The 17,587-nt window shown below is 61.3% G+C and overlaps 1 protein-coding gene across 3 annotated transcripts; it reads left to right on the plus strand.

The window, feature by feature from the left end:
- The first annotated feature begins 4,754 nt into the window (after positions 1–4,754).
- Positions 4,755–15,395, plus strand: ZNF598 (zinc finger protein 598, E3 ubiquitin ligase). 3 transcript variants are annotated; one of them, XM_041749873.1, is made up of 12 exons: positions 4,755–5,030; positions 9,668–9,780; positions 10,326–10,455; positions 10,664–10,875; positions 10,973–11,190; positions 11,540–11,657; positions 12,233–12,432; positions 12,583–12,667; positions 12,774–13,546; positions 13,973–14,123; positions 14,236–14,386; positions 14,478–15,395. In XM_041749873.1, exons 1-12 carry the CDS (start codon positions 4,812–4,814, stop codon positions 14,829–14,831), a joined length of 2,724 nt encoding a protein of 907 aa, XP_041605807.1. In that variant the 5' UTR covers positions 4,755–4,811; the 3' UTR covers positions 14,832–15,395. The 3 variants fall into 3 exon arrangements, with proteins under 3 accessions (XP_041605807.1, XP_041605808.1, XP_041605809.1); XM_041749874.1 differs by having other exon boundaries at positions 4,756–5,030; positions 11,540–11,648; XM_041749875.1 differs by lacking the exon at positions 4,755–5,030 and adding an exon at positions 5,126–5,648.
- Positions 15,396–17,587: the final 2,192 nt, after the last annotated feature.

Genomic DNA, 17,587 nt, shown 5'->3' on the forward strand with positions numbered 1-17,587 from the left:
CAGGCAACACCCTCCTAGAAACCGGGGACCATGGCTTGGTGCTGTCTGCATGTGGCCTTTCCCCGCACCACACAAGCTGCCCGCCAGCCAGGACCACGCAGGGCCTCAACCCCGGGCTCGGGGCCTGGCCCCACAAGCACTCCATCCTAAAGATGCAGCGATTGAGCAAATCTGTTTTGTTTCTTTTTTTTAATTATTAATTTCGGGAACCCTGGGTGGCGCAGTGGTTTGGCGCCTGCCTTTGGCCCAGGGCGCGATCCTGGAGACCCTGGATCGAATCCCACGTCGGGCTCCCGGTGCATGGAGCCTGCTTCTCCCTCTGCCTGTGTCTCTGCCTCTCTCTCTCTCTCTCTGTGTGTGTGACTGTCATAAATAAATTTAAAAAAATAATAATAATTATTAATTTCTATCAAGGTAATTTACATTATTGGGATCCCTGGGTGGCTCAGTGGTTGAGTGCCTGCCTTTGGCTCAGGGTGTGATCCTGGAGACCCCGGATCAAGTCCCATATCGGGCTCCCTGCATGGAGCCTGCTTCTCCCTCTCCCTGTGTCTCTCATGAATAAGTAAATACAATTTTTTAAAAAAGATAATTTACATTATGAATATAACGCTAGTATAAGGGAGAAAACAAACCTGTCCCTGAACCACCCTCTCACATCCCAGTCCTGCTCTGCATAGGCAACGACTTCCGGCTCCCTCAGCTTCTAGTAGTTAGCCCCTATTTAAAAACCATAAAAAAAAATAAAAAATAAAAATAAATAAAAACCATAAACTTGGGGATACCCGGGTGGCTCAGTGGTTTAGTGCTTGCCTTCGGCCCAGGGCGTGATCCTGGGGACCCGGGATCGAGTCCCACATCGGGCTCCCTGCACGGAGTCTGCTTCTCCCTCTGCCTGTGTCTCAGCCCCTTTTCTCTGTGTCTCTCATGAACAAATAAAATCTTAAAAAAAAAAAAAAAGTGCTCTGGTTCCGTATGCATACAGCGCGCGCCCATAGCCCAGGTCAAGATAGCCAAGATTTCGGCTCCCAGGGAGCTCCGTCTGCCCCTTCCTAGCCACACCAGCATCTGCTGGGACCTGCACGCACCTACTTGGCGTGGTAAGCTGGGGGGGGGGTGGGGGGGTGGGGGGTGGTGGGGGGGGGTGGGGAGGACAGAAGTTGTAGAGGAAATGAGGGACACTCCTCAGCAGACCTTAACAGATGAGACGGGGAAGCCTGTGTGGCTCAGCGGTTTAGCGCCGCTTTCAGCCCAGGGCGTGATCCTGGAGACCTGGGATCGAGTTGCACGTCAGGCTCCCTGCATGGGGCCTGTTTCTCCCTCTGTGCGTCCCCTCCGCCCCCCCCATCAGGAATTAAAAAACAACAAGAAAACTATGATGAGATGGTCCTGAATCCTGCAGGTGCGGCCAGCGTCATCGCGTGGGTTAAGTGAGGAGGGGTGACGCCCGCCGCCCGCAGCCTGGGAGGAGCTGCCTCTGGAGGGGAGGAGATGGATTCTCACTGAAGGAGTGCACCCTACCTGCACTTTGCTTTGATCCCACAGACACCCTTTTTTCTGGACTTCTGAACTCCCTAAATGAAAGATAATACATCTGTGTTGTTTCAAGCCTCAGAGCTTGTGATTTTTTTAACCGTGGCAATGGGAAAGCAATGATCCAGTAGACTCCAGTAAGGCTGCGACCACCACAAGTGTCTCTTTTTGGGGTAAAACCACCCCCGCTTGAGAACCATGGGCGTTCAGATTACAAACCGCCACCTTCTGATTTGTTTTAGGCAGCACCAGAAGGCTTCCTACAAATTTAGATGGAGCTTTGGTCCTCTCACACCTTCTCCATCCTTCTGCTAGGATTTTGTCCCAACTTTCGGTTAAGTCACTAGCCGGCGTGTTAGCACAGCTGCATGATACGGCTCTCTACTAAGCCAAGTAATGCACTAGGATTACATTTCCGTTCTCACCGATTGCTTTTTTCTCTTTGCTTGTTTTGCTATACACTTATTTTGCTCTTTTCCCCCAAAGGCTCCTCGCAAGGACTTTTCCTGAATCTCAAGCATGCGAGAGCGCCCCGACCAGGTTTACTCCGGAGGCATCCTGCTCCCCTCATCCTTGCCTCCTCCACGTGGAGGAGGCACTCCCCACACTCTGCTTTGGCGTTCCTCCCGTCTTCTGGATGCCAGTCACCTTCCAGCTAGGATTCCCTGACGTTTTGGAAACACGAACCCTCCGGTAGTTTCGTGTGAATGGGGACGTGGGAGCTAATCTGTCCCGCTTAGGTCAGGGTCTGTACGCCTAAAGGAAAGATTTTTCTGGGCATAGAATTTGTGGATGGATGGCCTACTCTCTCAGAAGTGTGAGGAAATTTCTGGCTTCCAGCGTCCCGGGAGTAAAGTCCTATTGTCAATCCCCCTTCCAGGATCTCTCCTTTCCTCCCCCCTCCTCCCTACAGCTCTGGTTCCTCGGTAAACCAGGATGACGTCACCTGCTGAGGGCCTTTCCCCCTCGGTTGGGGCCTGTGTGGAGACGCGTCCTCCGGTTACAGCCCGCACTGCCTTATTAGTTCTTGGATAACCTGTGCCTCTGACATCCCCGTTAATTGTATGTCGCACCTTCTAGATTCAGAGTTCCAGCTTCTTCATTTCCTGTATTTTCCTGGCTGGGAGATTTCTCCAACAGTATCTTCTCCGTTTGCTCTCACATTTTTACTTATGGTTTAATTCCTAAGAGTCCTTTCTTGTTCTGATTGTCTTGTGCTTATTATTGTTCAAGGCATCCTAGTCTTATTTCACAGAAGCAGCATCTTTTCTGGAAATATCAAGTACAGCTTGCTTTTTTTTCAAGTAGGGTCCACACCCAACGTGAGACTGGCACTCACATGCTCTGCCCAATGAGCCAGTCAGGCACCCCAAGCACACTTCTCTCTAAAGCCTCCTTTTGCTCTCTGGGTCTCAGCTTGGTCCGTCTTTCACACTGCAGGCTTTCCTCATGAATCTGGAGGGCCTTGGCCTCTGTCCCCATACAGGAGACCTGGATGCTCTTCCTGTGGGGGCATGGCTGTGCCAAGTGGTTGCCAAAGCCATTCCTCCTTCACTGCAGGCATGGCTTTTCCTTCTGTAATGGGGTGGGCAGTGAGGCCTTCTCTGGAGTTGGCCAGCTTCTCCAGTGGGAAGTGTAGGGGGTGGACCGGACACAGGAGTCAGGGCAGGGAGGAGGTTCCAGGGCCCTGGGTTCTGTGCACTGACTTACGGGCACTCTGGAGTTCAGTTCCCTGCCTCAGTTCATCCTCAGGGAAACTTCTCATCAGCTCCCCCCCAACCCCCCAAGGTCTTAAGGATACTTTGTAAAACAAGTGACTCATCTTCCTGTCTATCCTCTTTCACTACCTGCTTCCTCCCTTCCTGTTCTCCTTGCCCTTGTGGACAGGCCATCTTTTACTCCCTTGCTGTTACTTAGTGGGGTTCTGTGACACCAAGAGGGCATATGGACGTGGCCAGTCCACCAGATTTACTTGGTGTGACAATTCCCGTTTTGGAATTGAGTAAACCAAGGGCCAGTGAGCCAACCAAAGTTCCCCAGCAAGTGAGTGGCTGAACTGGGGCTTCAAGCCCATTTCTGTCTGATTCTAAAGTCCAGGGTCACTCCCCACCAACACAGATTTTTTTCTAGAAAGCTTCAGATTGGACTTGCCTCCTTTGATGGCAGAGGGAGGTCTGGTGTGTGCCTGGTCCCCAAGGAAGGGAGGAAGCCCTCCAACAGCTGCAGGGGCCGGGAGCCTAGTATTCACCAACATCCACTCCACAAACCTGCCTTATGCTTCCCAGCGCCAAGCCCCCAGAGCCCAGCTGGGTGTGCCCAGGGAAGAGGATACGTTCCCTGCATGATTTTTCTATCAAAGTCAGGGAGATAGTCCCCAGCTCAGAGATGGATGTCACCAAAACAGTCTTTTCTGATAAGGATTTGCAGAAGTTCTTATTTGGGGAGGCTGGGGCGCAAGGCGTGCCTGGTGACCAGGCCTGTGTCTGGGCTGGAGAGAATGGTGGGCTCCCCGCATGGCGGCTATATTTAGCAATTAAGCAAGCTGTATTTAGCAGGACGCCGGCTTAAATCTGCATTTCAGACCAACGCGGAATAGCACCTCCGCCGTGCAGGAGCACACTTACACTGAGCCACGCCGAGCGCCCGGCCCTCGCCCGGCAGAGGGGAGCCACGCTCCGAGCGCCCCGCCCGCGCCCCCGCCGAACCGCCTCCTCATCGCAGCTCCCCGCCGGGGGGCCCACCCGCGCCCGCAGTCCCGCCCGCGCCCCCAACCCTAGCGCCCTCAGCCCGGCGCTCCCCTCGCCACCAGGTCCCAGCCGCGCCCGCAGTCCTCACCCCCCAGCTCGCGCCCCCCCGCAGCCCGCGCGCCCCCAGCCCCGAGGTCACACACAGCCCCCAGCCCGGCGCCCCCACCCAGCCCCAAGGTCCCGTCCGCGCGCCTCCAGCCCACGTCCCCCCATCCCGGAGGTCCCGCCCGCGCCCCCCAAGTCCTCGGTCCCCCCAGCCCTCGCCCCCCCAGCCCCGAGGTCCCGCCCGCGCGCCCCCAGCCCGCGCCCCAACCCCGAGGTCCCGCCCACGCCCCGCAGCCCCGCCTGCGCCCCCAGCCCCAAGGTCCCACCCGTGCGCCCCCAGCCCGCGCCTCTCCGAGCCGGAAGTGGCGGCGCGCGCATCCGCCGGGCGGGGCCGTTGCTGGGCGGGGCGCTTACGTAGCCGGAAGGGGCGGGCCCGCTGGGAGCCAGGCCGCGCCGCGCCGGCCGGAGGGGCCCGCAGCCCTGACCATGGCGGCGGCGGCGGGCGGCGAGGGGCCGCGCGCGGCCCTGGAGGCGGCGGCGGCGGCGCCGGAGCGGGGCGGCGGGAGCTGCGTGCTGTGCTGCGGGGACCTGGAGGCCACGGCGCTGGGCCGCTGCGACCACCCGGTGTGCTGCCGCTGCTCCACCAAGATGCGGGTGCTGTGCGAGCAGCGCTACTGCGCTGTGTGCCGCGAGGAGCTGCGCCAGGTGCGTCGGGCCGGCGGGGCCGCGCGTTCGGGCGCCGGGGCGGGCGCGGGGCGCGGCCGGAAGGGGACTTTGCCTTCCTGTGTCCGGCGGGGCCCGCGGGGCCGGGCCGCCGGCTCGCCGGCTCGCGGAGGGAGCGCTCCGCACGGGGACGGTTCCCGCCGGGCCTGGGAAGGGGCTTGGGCGCAGCGGCAACCGGACCTGCCCGTCTGGGGGCTTTGCCTCCTGGGGCCCTGGCGGGGGAGGGGGGACGTGGGTCGGAGCCCGGGGCGGCCGCCCTGCAGGCGGAGGGCCCAGCTGGGTGCCCGGGCCCCGCAGGTGTCGCCGCCGGGCCCTCCTGACGCTGCAGCTTCCACCTCGTGCGGCCCGCGGCGCCCAGACCTGCCCACCGAGGGGGAGGCGGGACCCTCGAGGTTTCCTTAGGATTCTTGAGAATCGGGATAAAAGTGCTGCTGTGAAGTTCTCCCCCCTCCCTGCCGATTGCAAGAGAGGCTGGGGGTGTTGCCTACCCTGCCCGGACTCGGAAGCCCTGGAGGGGGTCGGAGGGCCCCGGAGCTGTCCCCCCTTCTCCTCCCCGTAATGCCACCCGCTGGCTCCGAGCACCGGGCCCGCAGACCCCAGGTTTGCTTTGAGATGTGTTTTTCCAGCGTTGGGAGATTCCTCTGGTTGTTCGTGGAAAGCTTGGGCTCCTGACATCTGCCAGGGAAGCTTTCTTCTTCGTAGAAGTGACGCAGGAATGGCATTCTTGGGGACAAGGTCTCTTTACTTATGTTTTTCTTTTTCTTTTTTTTTTTTTTCTTTGTTTCATCTCTTTCTTTTTGTTCTTGTTTTGGGTAGGCATTCGTGGTAGGGGAGCCAGGGTGACGCTCTGATTCCACGAGCTCTCCTTGGACACCTACTCTGTGCTTTATCAGGAAAAGACAGTTGGAGACACGGTCAGCCTAACAGGGTGGCCAGAGACGGACCTGGGAGAGATCTGGGGTGCAGTCGTCCGGGAAACCTTGGGCCTGTGGCTGAGTGAGCACCTTCTAGCTTTGCCAGAGGCTGCCATGCCGGCCCATCCTGGATGGCGTGAGCTAACTCTGGAAGAGCCAGGTTTCCCAGTGCACCTGTAGTTCTCTTCCAGGAAGGCCGGGGCTGCAAGTCTCACTTGGGAGGTGAGCAGACACCTATGCGTGGCGATTACAGCCAGCGTCTGGCCTCTCTCACTCCCTGTGGGTCCCACACCCTCCCAGGGCTCTGTGGCAAGGGGGTGTTGACATGAGCTGTCAGCAGGCTCCCGCTGGGGTGTACTTTGGCACTGGGTGCCTCTGGCCGATTCTGGCATCCTCTTGGGCCTGGCCTGAATTCCTGGGCAGCGGGAGGGTGTCCTGGGAACTTTGAGAGATGATGAGTCTCTCTATTCATCTTGCTTCCCTCCCACTCTTGAACTTGCAGCTCCACCCTAGCTCTCCGTGTTCCTTTGCTGAGTTCTGCACTGTCTTCTGAGTGTCCTGTGTCCGTTAGGGAACCCCACAACTACTGCCAGCCCCTGAACCCTGCCTCTGTCCTGTTCTCTCTTATGGGACCAAGTCTTTGTTAAAACCACAAGGAAAGCATGCCAAGATGCTGCGTGGAACAGGCCTACGCCTCGACTCAGGGATGCTTGTGCCCGCTGTGAGGCAGGCGTTCATTGCAAAGAGCAGACGCAGAGCAGCCCTGCAGCTGCTGGTCAGGCATGGAGCCAGATGGAGCTAGATTGCCCAGCAGGTGCTCGGGGTGGAGGCCAGGCCGGCTCCCCGTCAAGATCAATGTCAGGCCCCCCGCCCACTGTCTTTCCTGGTCTCACCTTGCCCACGGTCTGTTTTCTTCTGACGGAAGATTCCAGTCTTGCTCTCTACCCTGCCCCGATGCCCATTGTGTCACAGAGGTGTGCCCGGGCTGCTGTGTCCGAGCTAGTCAGGCCTCCCTTCCACTTCACAGGCAAGACGTGGGAGGGGAGGCTGATGGCAGGTCAGGGGGCGGGACCGCTGACCATTCTTGCTTTGCTGGTGTCAGGGCGCCTCCCCACCGGCCTGGTCCACCCGGGCTCCCCTGGGGCCTGTGCTTCCTAGGCGGGGCCCTCACTGCCCTCCCTCACCGCCGGCTCACTCTTGCCAGTGGTCACTGCTGGCATTGCCCATCCCCTCTTCCACTCACTTAGCGAGCGCCCACTGTGTACTGGGAGCAGCCAGTAACAAAGCCCCGGATCACACACCCACCCCTGTGGGGGTCCAAGCAGGGCTGTCATCCCATCTCCTTCTCCCTCTCTTCAGGACTGGCCCACCCATTCTGGGGCCCACCGAGGGGTGCCCTTACCCCTTTGGACATCCACTTCCTGGTCTACCCAGGGGCTTCCCAGGATGGCCCATCCTCAAGTGTCTAGGCCTGGCCTGTACTTCTGTCCTCGGATCCATAACCCTCTCCCATCAGCGTGGTCACCAGGGTGGGTGGGTCTCGGGCTCTGCTGGTTGGATCCCTGGTTGAGCCACCGTGTCCTGGTCCTTGTCCAGCTACTCGGTTTCGCCATTCATCTCACCCTCTGCCAGAGGCAGGGATGCTGGCCACACCAAGTGGCACTGCCATCCTCTTGTCTGATCAATGCTGGGCTGGACACCGGTGCAGGCCTTGAGGCCCAGTCCTGGTCTTACAGCCTGTCTAGGAGGGGCTGTTAGCATTTCCTCACTCCCGCCCACCAGCTCCAAGCCTTCCCGCCCTCTTTCTCAGGCAAACTCAGCTTTGAACCTCTGTGCATTTCCTTTCCTCAACCTCTTGCTGTGGTTCCCATCCCTTTCTGAGCCAACCCAGTGTCCCCGTCTTCTGGCTTGGCTCAGGTGTGCCTAGCGCTGGCCGCCCCATCAGACTGCTGCGCAAGCAGCCTGGCGGTCCGTCCTGAAAAGTGCACCCCACCCCGGTCCACAGAGAGGGTGCCCACAGTGACACCCCCACAAGGTGGATCAGAGCAGACCTCTCAGAGGAAGGTGCTGGAGCCACAGAGACAGTGGTAACAGTGGCATCTTGCACGGGTTTCCTTTGGGAAGGAAGTTGCTCCTTAGCTGAGTCGCCTGGACTTGGATGCTTTTTGGCTGGGGGTTCCCTTGCAGGCTGCTTGTCTAGCCACCTCGTGGGCGGGCACTGGGGCTCCTAAATCTGCTGCCTGTGTGGCCTCAGCACAACCAGGGCCCTGAGTCCCAGCTTCGGTTCCACAGCAGACCGGGTGATCTGTGGTCGGCCAGCAGCACCTGCACCAGCAGCCAGCGTGGCCCTGTGCCTGTGGACCTGGCCCTCTCACTGCTCCCCCCACCCCCAAGAAGCAGTAGGACCTGGGGTGGGGACTGGAAAGGCACCCTTGTGGGCAGTGGGAGGGCAGGCCCTGGGAGGAGAGGCCAGTGAGAGGTCCCAGGGCCTGGGGAACAAACCCGGGGGAGGGAAACCACAGGAGCGCGGCTGCAGTGAGGCACCCACCCAAAGTCCGCCCAGGGCCAGGGTCCGTTTACTCTGCCCGGACATGATGACGGGACAAAAGGCGTGCTGGGGCACTGCTCATCCTCCTCCATCCCCCAAGATGGGTGTGGCTGGACCATGCTGCCTCCCTTGGGCTCCTGTGGGGGGCTTGGGGGTCAGCTAGCTCTTCCCCATTGTGTCATCAGAAGTGGACACTGACTCCCCAGCTTCTTGCTCAGACGTCCAGGAAACCAGTCTTAACCATCCTGCAGCTGGGGGGCGGGGTGTCCACCCGTTCTCGCCAGCCGGCCTGTGCTTTCCCAAGTTCATGGCCATTCTGATCCCAGACACCCTCCCTGGCGGAGCCTAGCTGAGCCTAAACAGAGCAGGGATGACCTTGACATGACCCTTCCCAAGATGAGGACTCTGAGCTGAGGTGCAGACTGGGCGGGATGAGACGGAGAATGGGGGGGGGGGGGCAGAGGGGAGGGAGCCCTGGAGGGAGCAGTGCCCTTGCTGGCGCAGAGGGGAGACCTGAGCCTGTGAGAGGGTCCTGTGCACAGGGGCAGCATGGCGGGCTGTACCTGGACGTGCTTGAGACCCCTGGGAAACAGCCAGGCTGCACAGGTGTCGGCACCTCTGACAGCTGGTTAACAGGCAGGAGGCGGCCAGGGGCTGTGACCAAGTCCTGTGGGGGCACCCCCTCTCCCGTGGCATCACAGGTGGACGGGGTGGCTAGGCCTTGACGCATCGTCACATGGCTTGTCCGGGTGGCATTGTTTCCATTGCTGCTTCTTGGACCGCATCTCTCCCTCCGCCTCGTGAGAGCCACCCTGTGTCAGCACCCATGTGATTGAGCCCTGGTTTGCCAGACCATGTGGTCTCTGTCGCTACCCGCCCAGGGGTCACTGCCCTGGGGGTCACTGCTCCGGGGCAGTGACCTCCATTCCTCTGGTAGGGCTGTGGATGAGTGGGGAGCCTGTTGCCCCCTGGTGGTGAAGCTGGGTGTTATGTCGTGCCCCGCCCCTCCCTTAACCCCAGGTGGCTGTGCTGCAGGTAAGGAGAGGAGCGCAAGCAGCCCAGGCTGGCAGAGGGCGCTGCCTGCGGGGGGCCCGCCTCAGCCTTCTCACCAGGCGTCCATGGCCCTGCTCACCAGCCCCATCTCACTTTGGTTCCAGGTAGTCTTTGGGAAGAAGCTTCCTGCCTTTGCCACAATCCCGCTCCACCAGCTGCAGCACGAGAAGAAGTATGACATCTACTTCGCTGATGGAAAAGTTTTTGCCTTATACAGGTGAGAGGGATCCTCAACCCGGGCTCCCAAGGGCCTGTGGGCAGCGGTCTGCTGGGGATGGGCCCAGCCCCGGGTGGGTGAGGGGGCGGCACCCAGGTCAGGGCCTGTCCTCGGTCTCCTCCTAGAACAGAGATGCTCATAGCACTTCTCCTGGGGTGGCAGAGAGACTGAGCAGCGGGGGAGTTCAGGGAAAGCACTCGGGTGTGGGCACAGAGCCTGCTCTCTGGGCCCTGTGAGGCGCACACGAGTTCCTGGGAGTTGGGCTCTTACCCGTGGTGAGGAAGCCCTGTTGAGGGTATTGTTGTCCCGGGCATGATCCTCCTCCAGGTGAGGGAGTGGCCCCCGGTTAGGCCCCGTTGTGTGCATCCTGCAGCCTTGTGGGATTTGGGTCCTGACCAGGAGCAGCCCTGGCTCTGTGGTTGGAGCTCCCGTCCACCTGGCTCCTGCTCCTGGGGTGCATGCAGGGGCGGTGGGAGGTGCCAGGGCTCGCTCTGGGCGGCGACACTGAGTACCTGCGGGGTCGGGGGGCCTCGGTGTCTCTCCAGGCAGCTGCTTCAGCATGAGTGCCCACAGTGCCCTGAGCTGCCGCCATTCGGCCTCTTTGGGGACCTGGAGCAGCACATGCGGAAGCAGCATGAGCTCTTCTGCTGCAAGCTGTGCCTCAAACATCTCAAGGTGCGCCCTGGGGAGAGCCGGGCATGGGATCTGGGCCCCTGGGTGTTCGTGTGTCCCCCGCCAGCTCTCTTGTCTCATACACGGGCCAGGCAGGGAGGTGCTCCTGGTGTGTGTGCAGGGGCCAGAAGTGGGGGGAGACTGAGGGAGCCCTGTTGTCGTGGGGCCGCGGGAAGGGGCTGGCCCGTGCCCAGCACCCTCTTTCCTACAGATATTCACGTACGAGCGCAAATGGTACTCGCGCAAGGACCTGGCGCGGCACCGCATGCAGGGGGACCCCGACGACACGTCACACCGCGGGCACCCGCTCTGCAAGTTCTGTGACGAGCGCTACCTGGACAATGACGAGCTGCTCAAACACCTGCGCCGCGACCACTACTTCTGCCACTTTTGTGACTCGGATGGGGCCCAGGACTACTACAGGTGGGCGCGGGCCCCAGGTGCCAGAGCAGGCTGGGCAGGGCTGCAGGCTGGGGTGGCGGGGCCCCGCGGGCTCCTGTTGACACCTCGGCCCCCCCAGCGACTACGCCTATCTGCGCGAGCACTTCCGGGAGAAACATTTCCTGTGTGAGGAGGGCCGCTGCAGCTCGGAGCAGTTCACCCACGCCTTCCGCACCGAGATTGACCTCAAGGCCCACAGGACGGCCTGCCACAGCCGGAGCCGCGCCGAGGCCCGCCAGAACCGCCAGATCGACCTGCAGTTCAGCTACGCCCCGCGGCACTCGCGCCGGAGCGAGGGTGAGCCAGCAGGGCCTCCCTTCTGGCGAGCAGGGCCCCCAGGCTTCCCCCCCCCCCCCGCCCCGCGGTCTGCAGACTCACACCCGGGTCCCCGTCTGACCCGTCGCGTGTTGAGCCTGTGGAGCCTGCATCACCTGGCTCCTAGGCGCCCTGAGCGTCTGAGCAGGCTGCGAGCCCAGGGATCCCTGTGCCCCCTGCCATCCGGGGGTGCAGGGTGGGGGCCCCTGGGCTGGGAGGACGGCTGCGTGCCTGCTGTGTGGGGGTCGTGCCCTGGGGGTGGGGAGGTCGGCTCTGCGCGCTGGAGTACTGGCCTCGGTCTGGCTTGTGACAGGCTGTGTGCCGGCCACAGGGGTCATTGGGGGCGAGGACTATGAGGAGGTGGACAGGTACAACCGCCAGGGCCGTTCAGGCCGGACCAGCGGTCGCGGAGCCCAGCAGAGCCGGCGCGGAAGCTGGAGGTACAAGAGGTGGGAGGATTTGCGTGCTGCTGACATTCTGGCACCACCCTGAGGCGGTGGCGGCGGCCGGCAGCTGGGTTGGGACCACACACGGGGACCAGGGGACTTTGGCTGTCTGGTGTCCCTGGCTTGGCGGCAGGGCCCGTGTAGTGTCCTGAGTGAGCCCACGTTCCCTCCTTTTCTCTCTACTTCGAGCCAGGACAGCAGGACCCTGCAGGCGGGGATGGAGAGAGGGGCCTGTGTCGCTGGGGGTTCGTTGTGGTTGTGTCACGAAACACTCGTGCTGCAAGCACGTGCTCAGGCCAGGTGCCATCCCCAGTATCTGGTGAGATGGCGGCCCCCGGCCCCCCAAGCACTGGGCCCACGTGCTGCCCGGGAGCCCCCAGCCTGAGTCCGGCTGGCTCGGGAGTCCTACTGTGGCCGCTCTCCTGCCGGCGAGGGCAAGCTGGCCCTGGCTATAAAGCCCCAGGACAGCTCCGGGGGCCCAGGCCTGGGGCGGGTGGGGGAGGCCCCTCCCCAGTTCCTCGCTTGGCGCACCACCGTCGTCCCAGGCCCTGCCCATCCTGAAGGCCTCCCCCTCCCAGGGAAGAAGAGGACCGGGAAGTGGCAGCTGCCATCCGGGCCTCGGTGGCCGCGCAGCAGCAGCAGCAGCCACAGCAGGAGAAACGCAAGAGTGAGGACCGGGAGGAGGGCGGCAGGCCCAAGAACGAGGAGGCAGGGTTGCGGGGGCTCGAGGAGCTCCGAGGCCCCCTGCGCCCAGCCCGGACTCAGGGCGAAGGTCCAGGTGAGCTGGCTCTGCCGGCGAGCGCCTGGATGGTGAGCGGCCGGCTCCCAGCCAGCATGCTGCCTGCACGGACAGCCTGGGCTCACCCTGGGCGGGCTACTCCAACCCGCTGGACACGGCTCTGACTGCAGGTCCTTTTGCGTTTCGTAGGCCTCAAGGAAGCCTCACCAAACGGTTCCGTGAGCCAAGAGGGCCTCCCCACGACCAGCCCAGCCACGGGGGCCACCCTTCCAAGGTACACTCGTGCGGAACTGGGGTGAGGGTGCGGGGCTCCTCCACAGGGTGGGTGTGGGGCAGGCTAGGGCCCACAGGCACTGACGCCACTCCCCTCCCGGGCTTAGCACCCTCCCAGCCCCCTCTTCGAAGCTCAAGGATGAAGACTTCCCAAGCCTCTGCGCCTCCACCTCCTCCTCGTTGAGCTCCGCTGCGGCAGCCCTGGGCCCCTTGGGGCTCGCACTGGCCTACCCGGTCCCTGCCAGGGGCAGGAGTGCCTTCCAGGAGGATGACTTCCCCGCCCTGGTGTCCGCCTCCAAGCCCAGCACTGCCCCCACCAGCCTCATCTCTGCCTGGAACAGCAGCGGCAACAAGAAGGTGGCGCATCCCAGTGCGGGGGCCCAGGCTGCTGGCGGGAGCACCCAGCCCCCCAGGAAGGCTGGCAAGGGGGCCAAGGGCGGCAGGAAGGGCGGGCCGGTGCCCTCCGAGGAGGAGGAGGACGGCCGTAGCGGGCTCACGGCCCAGGAGCTGCGAAGCGTCCCCACCACGGTCGCCGTGTCCTCCCTGCTGGCACTGGCCTCTACCCAGACCGTCACCAAGGTCGGCAAGAAGAAAAAGGTGGGCTCAGAGAAGCCAGGGGCCGCATCACCGCCCCCGCCGCTCCCCGACAGAGACGGGCCTCTGGGGGCTGAGCAGGTCCCCGCCACGACCACCGGCAGAGCCGAGGGGCCCATTGCCCTCATCGTCAATGGACACACGGAAGGGCCCGCGCCAGCTCGCAGCACGCCCAAGGAGCCTCCTGGGCTCCCGCGGCCCCTGGGGCCCCTCCCCTGCCCCCCAGCCCAGGAGGACTTCCCAGCCCTCGGAGTGCCCTGCCCCCCCAGGATGCCCCCTCCCCCAGGTACGTGTGTCTGGCTCTGGCCTGCTCCTGGGCATCTGGGAGGGGGTGCTCCCTCGGGCTGTGCTGGGGGGCAGTCCCCGGCCAGCAGGCAGCGAGAGGGCCACTGCATGGTGGATCAGCTGCCTTGGAAGCCTGGTGGCACCGCTAGGAGCCGCCCACTGACCCTCCATGTCTCTTGGCCCCCTGCGATCCCAGTGCCTTCTGGAGGCGGGGGAGTGAGTCACCCTAGGCCAGGATTGCTGTCAGGGAGCACGTGCTGGCTTCTGGCCTCCTGAGGCCCTGGGCTGAGGTGCGGCGGAGGTGTGGCTTGTGGATGAAGCCTGGCCTGGGGGGCTGGGGAGCAGTAGGTGGGAGGTGGGAGCCAGAGGGCTGGCCCTGCTCAGCCAGCAAGACTCACGCCCGGTGTCGCTGTGCCGTCCCCTGCAGGCTTCAATGCTGTGGTGCTCCTAAAGGGCACTCCACCCCCGCCTCCCCCTGGCCTGGTGCCCCCGGTCAGCAAGCCACCCCCTGGCTTTTCGGGCCTCCTGCCTAGCCCACACCTGGCCTGTGTCCCCAGCACTGCCACCACCACGAAAGCGTAAGTGTGGGTGGGCTGCCCAGCCCGGTGCCCTGGAGGCCAGGGAGTGCCCTCACCTGGGGCCACCCCAAAGCCGTAAGCCTTCACTTCCTCCCCATCTCCCGACCCCCAGGCCCAGGCTGACACCTGTGCCACAGGCCTACCTGGTGCCCGAGAACTTCCGGGAGAGGAACCTGCAGCTCATCCAGTCCATCAAGGACTTCCTGCAGAGTGACGAGGCCCGCTTTGGCCAGTTCAAGAGCCACTCGGGGGAGTTCCGACAGGTCAGCCAGGCAGGGGTGTGGGGGGCCGGCGTGGCCACCATGGGGGCTCGGGCCTGGCCTGGGCATGACTGGCTTTGGCTCTGGGTGGCAGGGCGTGATCTCTGCAGCCCAGTACTACAAGAGCTGTCGCGACCTGCTTGGGGAGAACTTCCAGAAGATTTTCAACGAGCTGCTGGTGCTTCTGCCTGACACAGCCAAGCAGCAGGAGCTGCTCTCCGCACACACGCACTTCCGAGGCCGGGAGAGGCCTCCGGGCACCAAGGCCAAGAAGAGCAAGAAGAACGCATGGCAGGCTGGCCCCCGGGGGGCGGGCCTGGACTGCTGTGTGTGCCCCACCTGCCAGCAGGTGCTCGCACACGGTGACGTCAGCAGCCACCAGGCCCTGCACGCCGCCCAGGACAACGACTTTCCCTCCCTGCAAGCCATTGCCAGGATCCTCACGTAGCTGCTGCCAGCATGGGCAGGAGCTGCCACACCCACGAGCCTCCTTCCTCCTTCCTCCTTCCGGGCTGTCACGCAGCCAGGTGAGGCCGCCTGTTGAGGCCCCTCAGCCAGCCCGCCCACCGGGGGTCGCCAGGAGGGCCCACCCTGTCCTGTCGGCACACCACCGCGTAGGAGTGCATCCGCTTTCCTCCTGGGAACGGGGCGAAGACCTCTGCCTCAGTGGTGGGCTGGGCTTGGTTTGTATTCTCATGCTTTTGGAAGGTGCAAGGGGAGGGAAAGGCCGGGATGCGGGAACCTATCTGTGCCCATCAGAGCCGGTGGCGACAGCAGCCCTCTTCAGGGAGCCAGAAGCTGCAGGCCCACCAGTGCTGGCGTCAGATGTTGAGGGTGTTGTGTAAACAGTTGGCTCTTTTCGTGATTCAAGAACGTTCAGGATTAAAAGCAGACACAAAATTGTGCTACTTGAAGTTGAATCTTTGTATGAGACAAACTGAATCTGCGATCTCAAATTGCCTCTGACCTTTTATAAGACCGTGTATCTTCAAATAAATTTATTTTGCAATAATGCACAGAGCTGGTGTTCTGAGCCTCTCTGCCCTCCCAGGTCGCCCTGGAGCCCGGAGGACTCGGCGCTGTGAAGACGCTCCGGCTCTGGTGGGCAGCCAGGGCCAGCGGGGGTGGGGGACAAGTCATGCGCAGAGCTGGGCAGCTGAGCTCTGCCCTCAGGAAGCGGCAGCCGGTCTGGGCCCGGGGCCCGGTCCTGGAGATCTGGCGCTGCCCGGGCCTTCCAGGAATAGACACAGCCATGTCTGCCCTGTGCTCATGTCCCCAGTAAAAGCCTCCTTCCAGGACGTGGGAGCCCCCAGACTCAAGGTTTGCACCCGCAGACTAGTAAAGAGCTCTCACAGGTAAGAGCACTTCAGAAGCAGTGGAACGAGCATGTGAAATTCTGCAGGAAATAATGGGCGCTTAACTATTTGGACTCCGTATTCTGAAAGGGGACCAGAGAAATCGCTGCTTTCTGCCCTAAACACACATAAATCTTAAAAACAGTTGTAGACACAGTTCTAGCCACATCCAAATAAGGCAAAGGAAATGTCCTTACGTGAGAAGAAACATGTCTTTGCACGTGAGGAAGGGGGGACCCATGATGATGAGGGGCCGGGGGTGCGTGGCGCTGCTTGCCTGTGCCTGGGACCGCGGCGGTGCTCATGGGTGATGGTGGGTGATGGCCGGGCTCGGCCCAACCGCACACGAGAGCCTTCACCCTCCTCACCCTCCACTGGGCCGTGTAGAGCCACTTGCCTTCCCTGGGTTACCAGTGGCACCTGCAGCTGTCCCCCTGCCTTTGCAGACCCGAGGACAGCCAGCGCCACAGAAGACTAATCGGGAGAATGGGGTATGTCTTTGACCACATTGAAAACGAGCTCTTCTTGACGAAGCAAGGACCACAGTCGCACGAGGCAGCACTGAAGCGGTGCCTGCTGTGTGCCAGCCCTGCTCGGGGCTGCCCGTGTGCCGGCCCGGCTCCTCCGCCCACCCCCGTGACTGGAACTACAGAAGAGGGGCCTGGGGCACAGACAAGTTGGAACATTTCCCCAAGACAGCCCTGCCTGGATGTGGCAAAGCCAGCATTCCAGCCCCAGGGATGCTTCTCAGGCCGCTTGCCCTCAGCCAGGATGTTATTAACTAGTTAGAAATCTTAGAAATGAGCAAATAACTGGTCAAAACAAAAACAACCCAGTAGCTGGGTTCAGAAGCAAGCAAGACGAAGCTGGGGAAATCTCCAGAGGCTGAGTTAGCTGGCTGAGGAACGGCTCTGGAAGCTGCACGGAGCACATGCTGGGGTCCCAAAACAAGGTGGTGATGTGTGGAGAAATGACCGCATTTCCGCGCAATGGAGAAAGAAAACTGAACACATACTTGGCACCCAGTGCGCTGTGTCGGAGGAGGGTGTGCCTCTTGATCACAGACTGGGTTGTGAATTCAAGCCCCACATTGAATGTGGAGATTACTTAAAAATGGTTGTTCGGGAACATCTGGGTGGCTCAGTGGTTGAGCACCTGCCTTTGGTTTAAAGTGTGATCCCGGGGTCTGGAATTGAATCCCACATTGGGCTCCCTGCAGGAGCCTGCTTCTCCGTCTGCCTGTGTTTTGCCTCTCTCTCTGTCTCTCATGAATAAATAAAATCTTAAACGGTTGTTCCAAAAAAGAAAAAAAAAAAACACTAGGATAATTCTTTGAAAAGCCACATCTCAAAAAAAAAAAAAAAAAAGAAAAGAAAAGCCACATCTCGACAGAACACAACTCAGGAAAAAAAAAAAAAAAACCTTAATACATTTTACCAAATAGAAAAAGCAGATAGCCTACGGAGAAATACAAACAGTAATGGTCAACAGTACAGGATCCTAAAGGAGCATGCTGGAATCCTTTCAAAGCTGTAAGCAACAGGACTTGACATTTATGTTCCCAATAAAACTATCCTTGAAGAATGTGGGATGAAGCTCAACTGGTGGACTGAGGAAGGAGCCGAGACATGTGCCGCAACAGGAAATGATCCTCCTGCTGTTCTCAACAGGAGAGATGGGCATCTCCCCCAGCATTTCAGAGTCTACTCTGAGCTGTCCAGCGGCACGGCAGGGGGATGTGTGGTGGGGGCCTCAGGGACCCTCAGAAGAAGGGCATCAGCCCAGTCTCCACCTGCTGCCCCTTCCTGGGTTCTGGGCACCCACGGGGCAGGGGTAGAAACGACTCTGC

Source organism: Vulpes lagopus, chromosome 3 (assembly GCF_018345385.1).
Source record: "Vulpes lagopus strain Blue_001 chromosome 3, ASM1834538v1, whole genome shotgun sequence".
Lineage (NCBI taxonomy): Eukaryota > Metazoa > Chordata > Mammalia > Carnivora > Canidae > Vulpes > Vulpes lagopus.